General features: G+C 38.2%; 1 protein-coding gene across 2 annotated transcripts in view; it reads right to left on the minus strand.

The window, feature by feature from the left end:
* Nucleotides 1-12,395, minus strand: part of LOC124720317 (zinc finger protein ZFP2-like) — a 161,235-nt gene that overhangs the window by 86,122 nt on the left and 62,718 nt on the right. For both annotated transcript variants that reach the window (XM_047245622.1, XM_047245621.1), the window contains one exon: nucleotides 11,916-11,957. In XM_047245622.1, the coding sequence (XP_047101578.1) occupies nucleotides 11,916-11,957 (42 nt within the window). The remainder of the gene's footprint in view (nucleotides 1-11,915; nucleotides 11,958-12,395) is intronic.

Genomic DNA, 12,395 nt, shown 5'->3' on the forward strand with positions numbered 1-12,395 from the left:
TACAGCATCTGAAGCAATGTGCTCTATTACTAAGCATTTACCACTATGACGGTTTTTTTCTTCATTGTGAGTGCCACAATGTCGATGCAAATGCACTCTCGTGGCCTCCAGGAGGTCGATAGGAGGGATTCAGCAGACTGGTGCAAATATGCTGTCAATCTTAAGATCAGCCTTCAGTAGCTCTCGAACTCCCACTGACAGTGACACAGGTGGCAGATCCTCTGGTGCACTCTCAAAGGCTGGCCTCCCAGATTTCAATTCATTTGACTACAAGAAAGAAACCACATCTCCATCTGCCACCAACTATGGATAAAACAAGTAGTCCTATTCTTGCCATCAGTAAATGATGGTGACAGTATGGTTATGGATCAGGTTCTCTGACTGGATGTCCTACCTTTATTACAAAAAGGTCAATGTAGTATAACCAGAATGAAGCAGCTAGCATGTGATTATAAGTATTGACTCGGCATCAAATAACACAATCAACACCAACCAGTATAGTGCAGTGTGCACAAAATCACAACTAGCACCCTTGCAATGAGTTACAGCACATGGGTAGGTGCATATGGACTTCACAGGACATTCCAGAGACATATGTGGATGGTTGTAGTAGTCTCAATGTCCTACTCTCATTATGTCATCCACACATCATCCAAATCAGCACAGACTTTCTGTCTGAGCCCTAAGAAACTTACTGTTATTCAAAGCTTACCAAAGATAATTGTTTGGGATAAATATTTTCATATTTCATCATCTGGGTTCCACAAAATCAATAGAATTAATGGCATTCAACACATACCAGTGGCAGCACTCCATCCAACTTCCGCTGGGCATGTATAATGTCTGGCCCATACATGAACTACATACTGCAAGAAGAAAGCCCAGCAGGCACCTCATTATTTTTCAATCACATACCACACAAGTGTCATCAATAGAAAGGCCACTGCAGAACTACTGCACAGACTACAGCCATGGATACTGATCCACATCCTGGAGCAAGGCAGCTAACAATCAAGACAGAGAACTTGTTAAGCATTCCATGCAGGGGATTTGGGCAGCAGTCCTGTAGAGTCCCTAGCAACTACTATCAACCTAACAAGTACCCATGGCAATTATCAATGCCCAGGCTAAAACTGTATCGGATCACATGAAACAGGTGTGCTTCCAATGATCCTCTGAAGTTCTAGCACCACAGGTACTGTCAGCAGCAACATATGAACCATCAGTAGCTCTGCAGCTAGTGCCAGACCTCAACACCAAAACCCTACTTCCAGCAGAAGAAGATTTAAAAATGCAGAGTCAATCTTCTGCACCATACAGCAACCCCTCCACCACTGGAGTGCAAAACAATGATAGCAGTGCCACAAGTGGTCTTAAGACAAGCCAGCACTATTTTAAATGCTGTACAGGAGCCAGTGAACTTACAGGCATACTTGACATCTATGAGAAGGAGGAATTTTGTATCCTTTCCATCTATGGATGTTGACATTATAGATAGGGCAAGATTCACTACCTCATCACTGGTGGTAGTAAATTTTGCAGTAGGTAAACGGTCGTGCCACTCACCCACAAGGAGAATCAACAAAAATCGATACAAGCAGCTACTGACCCAGTCACTGGATATACACAATGCTCCCCAAATTCAATACATTACTGCGAATTACACAGACCAGTCAGTTCACCATGGACTCAGCAGTCTCTGCTGCAAGTAAACAGCCCAAGACACTGATACATTACGTAGTTCTGACTGTGTCTGCTGCTGACTCTGTGAGGTCAACAGGCTACACACCTCACTAGTTCTGACACTGGTCTCTGCCTCTCCTTATAAACAACACTCAGCAGCCAATCTTCAAATTCCAGGTAATTTAGAATCCTGTGACTACGAAATTACCTAATAGTCTGTTCAGTTCCACTATAAGTCATTGATTAAATTTCTGTTAAGTTTTAACTATGCAAAGTAATACTCTTTTTTTGTTACATTAGGTTGAAAAGTGAGTTTTGTTAGCAGAAGTATTTAATATTTATCTCATGTTACTTGTTGCTGCAGATACAGCAATTTTTATTCCAGGATTTGGACTAGAATTGGTACAATGAGTAGTATTTTATATTAGACATACTATTTACGGCAAACTATAGAACAGTAGTCTCACAGGATATGACAAAATTGCAAATCAACAAAAAAAATTGCTCTGAGCACTATTGGACTTAACATCTGAGGTCATCAGTCCCTTAGATCTTAGAACTAGTTAAACCTAACTAACCTAAGGACATCACACACATCCATGCCCGAGGCAGGATTCGAATCTGTGACCATAGCAGTCACGCGATTCCAGACTGTAGCGCCTAGAACCGCTCGGCCACTGCAGTCGGCTGTGGATCAACAAGATGTACATTGAAACAATATATGTTGCACTTACAGCAAACTATGAAGTTTTTATGTTGGACCTCAAAAAGTCAAGTGGACCTCATATTTCACCACTGTTAAATGTGCAACAATTTGCAAGTCTCTTTTTATGATTTTTACTCTATGTTAATGAGTGAGCAGCTACACTCACATATAAAGAATCCAGATGGCATGAATAAAAATGCATATACCAGATTCTCTGAGGGCACTAATCCAGAGATAACACAATTATGCTGTGAATGAACAAAAAATAATACCTGACGGACAGTGGCTTAGCGAAGACTTAAGTTAAGACTGTTGTAATGTACAGAAAAGATTACTCTCTTGTATAAAATAATGTTCTGTTTTGAAGCCAAAACCAGCAGTAAAATAGCTTATAATTCATTAGTTACATGATCACAGTCACAAATTCTGTAAACAGTAGCACTAATTTGCTATTACAATAATACAGTATAGGGGCATTATATGGAACCTCCCTGACCAGACACTATATTTATTCAGGGTCTAGCAGCATTAATTTATATTCATATTATAATAAGAGGAGAATAAATTAAAAGGGAGGGTAGAGAACACACACTGAAAAACATAAATTGTAATTTGTGACAAAATAACTGTGCTGAAATGGACCCAAGAACAGTAGCAGTATGTGATGTGTGGACTGGGAAATTACAGAATGGTAAATGAGGGTGAGGAACTCTACTAGGTGATACCAGACAGAAATGCAGCTACATAACTACACTGCCAAAGTAGTTCATGGAAATATGGCTAACAAAAAAAAGATTAATATTGCAATATGTGAGTATTCTTGTGGGAGATGCAAAACATTGGGCTCTGAATTTGATTATAGACAGGAAAACTTTCAATAATTTCAAACAGTGGTTTTTAATGAATACTGGTCTGAAGCCTATTATGACCAGCACTTATGATGTCCAGGGAAGACAGACTATGAAAGTTTTGTGAAAATTTGTACCAAAAATTAGCACATCTTGGAAGTAGGCTCTCAGAATCTGAAATTGTCTGGGAACTTCAGAAAAATTCCCTCAATATTCCAAGAAACACAGAGGCAGTAACCACAAAAGGTTTGTGTCATTTTGGAACATGTGAACTGAAAAGATAACTAGCATAAAAATCATGATTTCCATCAGAATAATAAACAGAATAAAAATGATGGATTCTGAGTCAATTTATACATAGAGGTAGTGGAAATGGCAGATATAATTTTACAACGTATGGGAGAGGATAAGGCCATGTAATTGCAGTGAAGATAATGAGGAACACTAAAGACCACATACAATATCAGTCAGAAAAACATCGAAAGACTTTCTCGGACCACAATTAAGAGACATAGTTATGACAGACAGAAAATACTGTGTTAAAAATCACAACAATGAAACATTGCAAGGTTGTTGTCATTAAGCCAGATATAGATATCAAGCTGGTGCCAGCAAATTATCAGAAACATGTCACTACAATAGCTGTGCCCCTGAACAGTGGAATGAGTGGTGGACAGTGACCAACTGTATGTGAGATCAAAACAGCTATAGCAACAATGGGTTTGCTTTACAGAAACCAGATGTGAACAAATATACAAAGTAATTAAAGAGATAATGTGCTATAACAATGGTCTATCTCACTTCAGAATAAAGGACATTACAATGATCTGTCAGGAATCAGGATAGGTTAGAACAAATTAATAACCTACACAGGGGTTTAAGGCAGTGTGACAAGGTGAATATGAAGAGGGAAGTGATGGAGAAATTAAGAGTTGCAACAAGAAAGGGAAGGGTGTTTATAACATAAAGCAACTCAATACAAAAGAGGAGTTATATAAAGCAACAAAAAGTGCTGCACAAAGTCCATGAGCAGCTGGTGAAAATAAAACTTATTAATGACACATCACAAAATATAAGCAAACTGTTAATGATGGTATTAGAATTGCAAATGAGGTATTCCTAAATACTGAAGTAAGTTTAAAGGAACAAAGAACAGAAAAGCTGGAATATGTGGCTGGAAAAAAACTGGATACGCATAATAGAGACTAATGAGCATCATACAGAGTGACAATTACTGAACTGTATGAAAGAAACATAAATTAATTACAAACTACAGTGTGCACACACTTTATTCAACATGTACATATCACTACAGATATTAGCATTTAGGTTATAATGTGTTTGATATGCTTGCCATCATTGGCGATTATGTGGCACAGACAAACAGCAAAATTCTGCATGACCCACTGAAGTATTGCAGCATCAATGCTGTCGATGACCTCCTGAATGGCTTTTTTCAGCTCAGAAATTGTTTTGGGGTTATTGCTGTAGACCTTGTCTTTAATATAGCACCAAAGAAGTTTCATGTATTTACATCCGGAGAATATGATGGCCAATCAAGGCCCATGCCAGCGGCCTCTGGGTATTCCAGAGCAAGAATACGGTCTCCAAAGTGCTCCCCCAGGACATCAAACACACTCCTGCTTCGATGGGATCGAGCTCCATCTTCCATGAGCCACATCTAGTCAAATTCAGGGTCACTTTGTATAATGGGGAAGAAATCACCTTCCAAAGCCTTTGTGTAGCATTCAGTAGTCACTGCGCCATCAAGGAATATCTCACCGATTATTCCATGACTGGATACTGCACACCATACAGTAACCCATTAGGGTCAAGAGACTTCTTTACCATGAAATGTGGATTCTCAGTCCCCAAAATGCTCCAATTTTGCTTATCAACCAACCAATCCAAACGAAAGTGGGCTTCATTGCGAAACCAAGATAACAATACACATACTAATTCCCATCACACCCCATGCTCAACCATGCAATCTGAACAACCTAACACAAGCTGTACAGAAGTTATGATGTCTTTATTTCACACAGTTCAGTAATTGTCACCCCATAAAAAGTATGATTTCAAAGTTGACATCCTAAGTGAAGATTGATGAAAACACTCCTCAAGGGACTCATATAATAAGAAATTATAAGTTTTAAGCCACCAAAGTTGCTGTCAGTTCAAAAAAATGAAACTGTAACTGATCCAAAGGGAAAGAAACCATGGGCAAAACTGCACTTAACACAATACTAAATATAGGCCACAGATGATATTGTGATAGGAAAAACCAAACAAACTTTCAGACAAAATCAAACTGAGACAGAAAAAAAATTCCTAGGATGATTTATTTGTGAATTAAGATTGGGAGGTTCTTGAAAGCATACAACCAAACAACATCTTCGGATTAGTAGCCTTTAAGTAGCCATACCTAAAGCAGTAGTCAATTTTTACATGTATACTGATGGCTTTCAAAGTGTTTCTCAATTTGTTGAATAGTATCTTCTAAGAAAAGGGAAACTGAAAGCAACATTTGGTGAAATGATTTATTATTTTAAAAATGGGGAAACCAAATTTGTTGATACACTGGATACCAATTCATAATAAAATTGTGGAAAGACGGGATGGAAAAGAACGGCACAAAAATTATTAACATTTCTGCATAGCACCTGGTGATCAATCCTACTGAACACCACGTGCACGAGTCAGGTGGACTGTGAAGAACATAGTCACCATAATCACGATACATGGAGTAAATTTACAGTTGATTCTGAGACCATATGAATCCTCAAATGCATGAATCAATCGATTTTACACCTGACAAAAATTTTTTGGGAATAAAATCCAGAAGTTTAGGTGAAGACATTCTAGGTATTGCACCTAATAAAGTGGTTGAACTAGACAAAAAAGAGGAGTTATTAAGAGTACAAATGAGTAAACAAATGGAATACAGGATCAAATGAAATGATAAAAATCTTATAACTGCAAAATTTAAAATAGGAGGCCTAGTCTTATAGAAAAAACATAAAGAATCTAGTTAAATCTACTGTGAAATTTCAAAGTTCAAATATGTGTGCAGTGGACCTTTTAAAATTCAAGGAACTCCACATATTAACATTAACTACCTGATTCATTCAAAGTCTGGAAAACCTAGGTATTAGAAATACTGTTGACCCAGAAATCTCCCTGCCAAATGTAGAATAAAAATGTCTAGTTAAATTTGTATGGATCTGATTAAATGCCAAAGAGTGCTGCCTAAAATATAGAGAGACTTATGAGAAATATGACTTCTCTTTTCTGTATTTCTCACTGTTTGTAAATATACATACATTTGTCTTTACATGACTACTAAAATTTTCCTTGTAAATAATGGTAAAATGCCTTAATTACCCACAGCTTCACCGGAAATAAGACTTAGATAGATGCATAACCAGCTTACTGCAGGGTGAATTATTTGTGTTCTATGATGTTTGGATGTGGAAAGAGAAACTATATTAGTGAAACTTTTATAATGAATTAAACTTTTGCAATACTAGCCAATGCCATCACCACTGCAGCTCAAAGTATCATCACATCTGGAGGGAGGGAGAGAGAGATGGAGGGAGGTGGTTCAGTTGTTCCAGTCCAGGGTGACACTGTATGACGAAGGGGGCACTCCTTTGAAGCTGGTTCTTGTGGATTGAATGAGGACTAGGAGTGTGTGGGGAAATGGCAAGGGAGATCTATTTGTGGACTAGGTATGGGGGATAGTGCCTGTATGTGATGACCTTAGTGAGACCTTCAGTATGCTGGGAAGGGAGCTCTTGTCACTGCAGATACATCGCCCCCATGTGACACCCATACAACCTAGCCACCCAGGGTCAACATGTCTGCACTGACAAGAAATCCCTTTCCACTATGCTAAAGGTTTTGCCCTGGCCTTCACCATCGCTATCCCCCACACCTAGTTCACAGACAGATCTACCCTGAAATTTTCCCACCAATCCTCTCTCCAGCCCCAAGAGCAAGTTAAAAAGGGGTGCCCCTTTCGTCATGCAATACCAGCCCAGACTGGAACAACTGAACCACATCCTTAGTCAGGGCTTTGATTATCTACCATCAGGTCATGAAATTACAGACATCCTACACAATATTCTTCCCACCTCTCCTAATGGGATGTTCCATCAGCCAACCTCTACAACATCCTATTCCATCCCCATGCCACTTCCAAAACAACCCTTGTCACAGGGATCATATCCTCGTGGAACTCCCAGATGCAAGACTTACCCAATCCATCCACCCAGAACTTCCTCCAGTCCTGTCACAGGCTTAGCCCACCCTTAGCCTGCTGCTGGATGGCGCATATCAATACAACAAAGTGGTCTCCGTGAGAATCACTGGTGTTGCTTAACACCTAACTTTGCTGGCATACAATCTAGATAGTTTTATCACATATTGGCAAAATACTGTTTACAGTAGTTACTTTAAATTATAATATGTATCTATTTCTTCATTTGTTATTAGCTTTCATGTAACTAATCTGTGTATACTTTAATGTGTACTTTTACGTCCTGTATGCTTCATTGCCTATCATTGATGTAATTCGGTATGCAGTTGGTGGAGCATCCCATATGTAAGCAACATCATTGCTCTCCTTAGCCATTCATGCATTTATAGCACCTGCTCCATTCACTGCCACCACCTGCTATCATGCGTATAATTTCTTCTTTTGATATTTGTTGTATATGATGTATCTTATATATTACTGTTATTACCAAACATCCCTCTAAATCCCTTCTATGTCATATTTCAGTTTGATGCTCTGAGCATGGTTAAATATTGGCCAAAACCAGTTACCAGTTTCAGTTTGATGCTCTGGGCATGGTTAAATATCGGCGCAAACCAGTTACCACTAAAATAAAAGTTTTGCAGTCGAAACTGTTTTTAAAATTCTTTTAGCCAGATAAATGCTTCTCCACAAGAAATGTTCTCGAAAATTATCTGAGAAGTGTTATTTTATTCATTCCGAAGTTACATAACAACTGAGAACTGCCAACTTTTCTATTATGTCTCACATATCACATAGAATTTTTCCATTAAATATCTGCACAGGTTTCCTTTGTTGTTATTGTTATGTGTTTCTCTCAATAGAACATAAATGTAATTACGCTAGTATGCCTAAATTCTTGGCATGTTTTGTCATTCTACTCATCATGACAACAATTTTGATTTCAATGGTACAAAAACATGGCTGTATACAGTCATCAGTACTCCGATATCATCATCATCATCATCATCATCGTCATCATTGTCATTAGATTTTCCACCAATTGGCAGGTTTCTGACACCATTGTTATCTTCACCTGATTCTGTTTCAGGCCAACTGTTTTTCAGCATCTCTATTTTCTTATATCCTCTCACTGTACCTCCAATAGCTGCTGTTAGAATTCCTTTTGCACACGGTATAGATTCCTTTCTTAACCAGGATTATGATAGCTCTTTGTTCTTTACTGTGTCCAGTACTTAAATTTTCCTCTCTTTACTGACCCATTTTAATCTCTCTATTCTCTTCCAAACCAAAATCTTGAATACTTAAATTTTGGTTCTTTTTCTCTTCTTCAATGTCACACCTTCACAGCCACAAAGCATTTAACCAATATTTTTCTTAACTCCAATCACATTTCTTTTTCTAGAAAACTTGATTTGCCTTTGAAGTTATTGATTCCCGTACTGCAGTACATACTGTGTGATAGTTTGTAATTAATTGTAGAATTCCTCCAAGTGGCAACAATAGCCATGGCAATTCTATTATAAAATCACTGAAAAGGTTCCAGTGTGATCAGCATTTATAAATGTGACATATGCTGATCTACTGACTTTTCCTATGTGCATTTGGCATAGTGTCCATAGAGTCTGCTGTCAACTTTCAGTTCCATTAGGCCTACGAATTAGTTCTTCATTTTGTTCTTTTCTTTTGTTTTACCTTCTTCTTCTCATTTTGCTGTTTTCCTGCAGGTAATTTTTCAGGGTGTAGATCTGTATAAGACGCCAACCAGACATTCCCTTGGCCCAATGTCTTGGTCTCTCTTAGTAATTGATTACTACTTGGCTGTACACCAGCAATATTTTGGCAGGAAGGAACCATGGAGAGGTCCTTCCTCTTTTGCTAAGTTGAAGGGATCTCCTGTCATATCCACCAGGAGGCTCCTGCTGGATCTGAAAGACTAAGTCAAAGGGGGCTATCCCACTCTTTCATTTAATTTTTCGTTTTGGCTTATAGCAGGTGGTAAATTTGGTTTTAAAAAATCTGAAGTAGGCAGGGTGACAGTTGCATCTTCTGAATAATTTGCATATTGATTGGAGGCATGCGTTTTTATTTTTTGCTTGGCTCAGTATATGACAGGCAGTCCATTATTTTATATTCTTGTGTTTTTTTCATTTTTAATAACAGGCCAACTGACGAACGTGGTGGATAGTGTTCCATAACATTTATGCATAAAAGGCAGTTGTTTGTAAGGACAAGCTTAGTGAAGTGATCTTCCACAAATTCTGCAATTATTGTCTGTTGTGCAGTGGGATGACAGGTTCACAATGTAAGCATCAAAAACAGATCATGGGCAGTGGAAGGTAAAGTTTGATGTCACACATTACACCATAAATTTAATTTTTTCTGGGAGGATATTTCCTTCAAAATCTAAGATGGAAATACATTTATCTATTTGGTTATCTTTTTGACCTTTTTGGACCTGTTGGACAAAATGTCCACAGCAATGCTCTAAATTAGTTCATACCTCCTATTCTGCCTGGAGTAGAAGGTCTCTTTGAAAGAGAACCCTATTCAGAGTTTTATATGGAATAACAGTCAGAGGTATGCAGCCAGCTTTTCAATGATCAAAGTGCCTGAGATGGTAAAGCAGATGAGGCTTCAATCAATAGTGACCTATTTCACATTTTTTCAAATGTGCTACTACTCAAAATTTATCTTCTATATGTTCCATGAAAAACAATGGCTTTTTACTGTAAATGTATCTCCATCTGTTCTAGTACACATCAGGTATTGAATAAACTGTTTTGTTACCAGTCTTCTGGCCTGTCTCTCTTATCATAGAACAGGCTGTATACAGAAAACAATTGGATTGTAACTGTCCACATTGAAATATCTACACCCATCTCTTGAGGCAGCAAGATCAGTATGGCCACTGTGTTGCTTTAACTGAATGTGATTCATGTGTAAAACATCCATCCTGATGCCATCTACTCCGATAATGGGCTCTTGATGCAGACACCATTCAGCCATAGTGAATATCATCTGCCACAATGTATGTTGCCAAGAGGCCTGATTCCCCAAGATGATGTTCATCAACTCCATGGCATGTATGGGGAAATAGCTCAGGTTCCAGAGGTGTGTTCACTGTGTTTTCAAGGGGCACTACTGGAATGGTATGTAACAATTCATTGTCCTTCTGGCAGCCAAATATTTTTCAGTTAATATCTGCCTATCTGGATTATTTGCTTTCTTCTGTACCTACTGTGAATTAGGTGTTGCTTCATCAGAATCTCTCCAATTTGTTTGTGTGTGTGTGTGTGTGTGTGTGTGTGTGTGTGTGTGTGTGTGTGTGTGTGTGTGTGTTTATGTTTCAAGAATCTCACTTTCAGCTTCAGTTATAAAACTTTTAAAGTTGTTTTTTCCCCAACCAACTGTGACACAGTTTAAATCTCGTACAACTGTGGTTGCATGACTTGGATACACATATACACATGTACTGGAGACCACAAATTTTGGCTGAGGTTATCATTTACTTCAGCAGCTGAGTCTGGTGGCTGACAGAATGGTCCAACTATAGCCTTTACCATATTTGTGATTTCCATTCATGCCCAATCCATTCTGCATGCAGTTGATGTAAGATCCTTGCCTACTGTTACAAATACACTACATTTCATTAAATGTCATTCTAGTAAACACTTAGCCCTGCCCCAAGGGAGTTGCTACTGTCAGTTTATGCCTTCAGCCCACTAACAGTGGGGCTGTCTGCAATTTTTAACACCGCTTCAAAATTGACAAATACGGAACATGTAACTACCTCACATCTGGCGCTTCCCAATTGGATGTGAAACATCCAAAACTGTACCAGAATCCACACTCCATGTTAAACTCAACTTGAAGGTTGGTTTGAACACTACTCTTTTACAAGTAATGGTCCTACTGGAGTGACCCTTGTCATCCTCTGGCCTTTGAATTTTCTTACTCAGTCAGTTATAAGGGAATCAGAGTGGAGTGCAGACTCAACACAATACTGGAACTTATCATCTGTCACATCTTGGGAGAGGCATTGGAGATATTGGAGATACTACCTTGAACCTTTGGATTTGTAATCTGACACTCATCCACTACACAACATGCCCTACATTGACTGAATATGTCAGTTCAGAACCTCTTTCTACTTGACGTACTTGGGTGTAATTGGATACACACTACACGACTACATTCAGTGAACATCAACGTGTAGTGTTTTACTTGGGTACAACTATTTCAAATACCAAGGATTCTTTGTTGTCCTGAAGATTTTGTACATAATAATGTAGAAATAAAGCAGTGTAATCTATCACCAAACTTACACCAAGTGTACTCTGCAGAATAGGATTCCCACAGTAACAGTGGAGGAAGAGAAAATATTAATCATCATCAAAGTGTATTAGTAACTCACCTCCTCCTTAGTCACATGATGTTCAAATTCAGGAGGACATAACTGCAACAAAAAATAAACACTGGCAAATAAAATAACATTTGGGGAAATGAAGTTCACTAATTTCATTAATATTACCATACAGACAGTATATACACTGATACAGTAAATGAGAAAATACTTAAATGAAGTATCAATGGACAGTAATTATCTACTACAGACAGAGCAGAATGAACTAATGTCATGCACCACATTAAAACAGGACTCAAGACAACACATTTTCCTCAAAATAAAAGTTTCATTGTTTTTTTAATTGTCATTTATGCACTTCTTCATTCCTATATAAGGTGACAGGAAGGAAAGCTTTCAGGGATGAGTAACACATGAAGATCTACATTAACAGCTCAAAGAAATTGCTGCAGGCAACTTCTGTAATGTATGCTAACAACAAATTATTACTAGTGCTAATCTGCTGCCACTGATAATTATGGGCACTACTTT

This window comes from Schistocerca piceifrons, chromosome 11 (assembly GCF_021461385.2).
Source record: "Schistocerca piceifrons isolate TAMUIC-IGC-003096 chromosome 11, iqSchPice1.1, whole genome shotgun sequence".
Lineage (NCBI taxonomy): Eukaryota > Metazoa > Arthropoda > Insecta > Orthoptera > Acrididae > Schistocerca > Schistocerca piceifrons.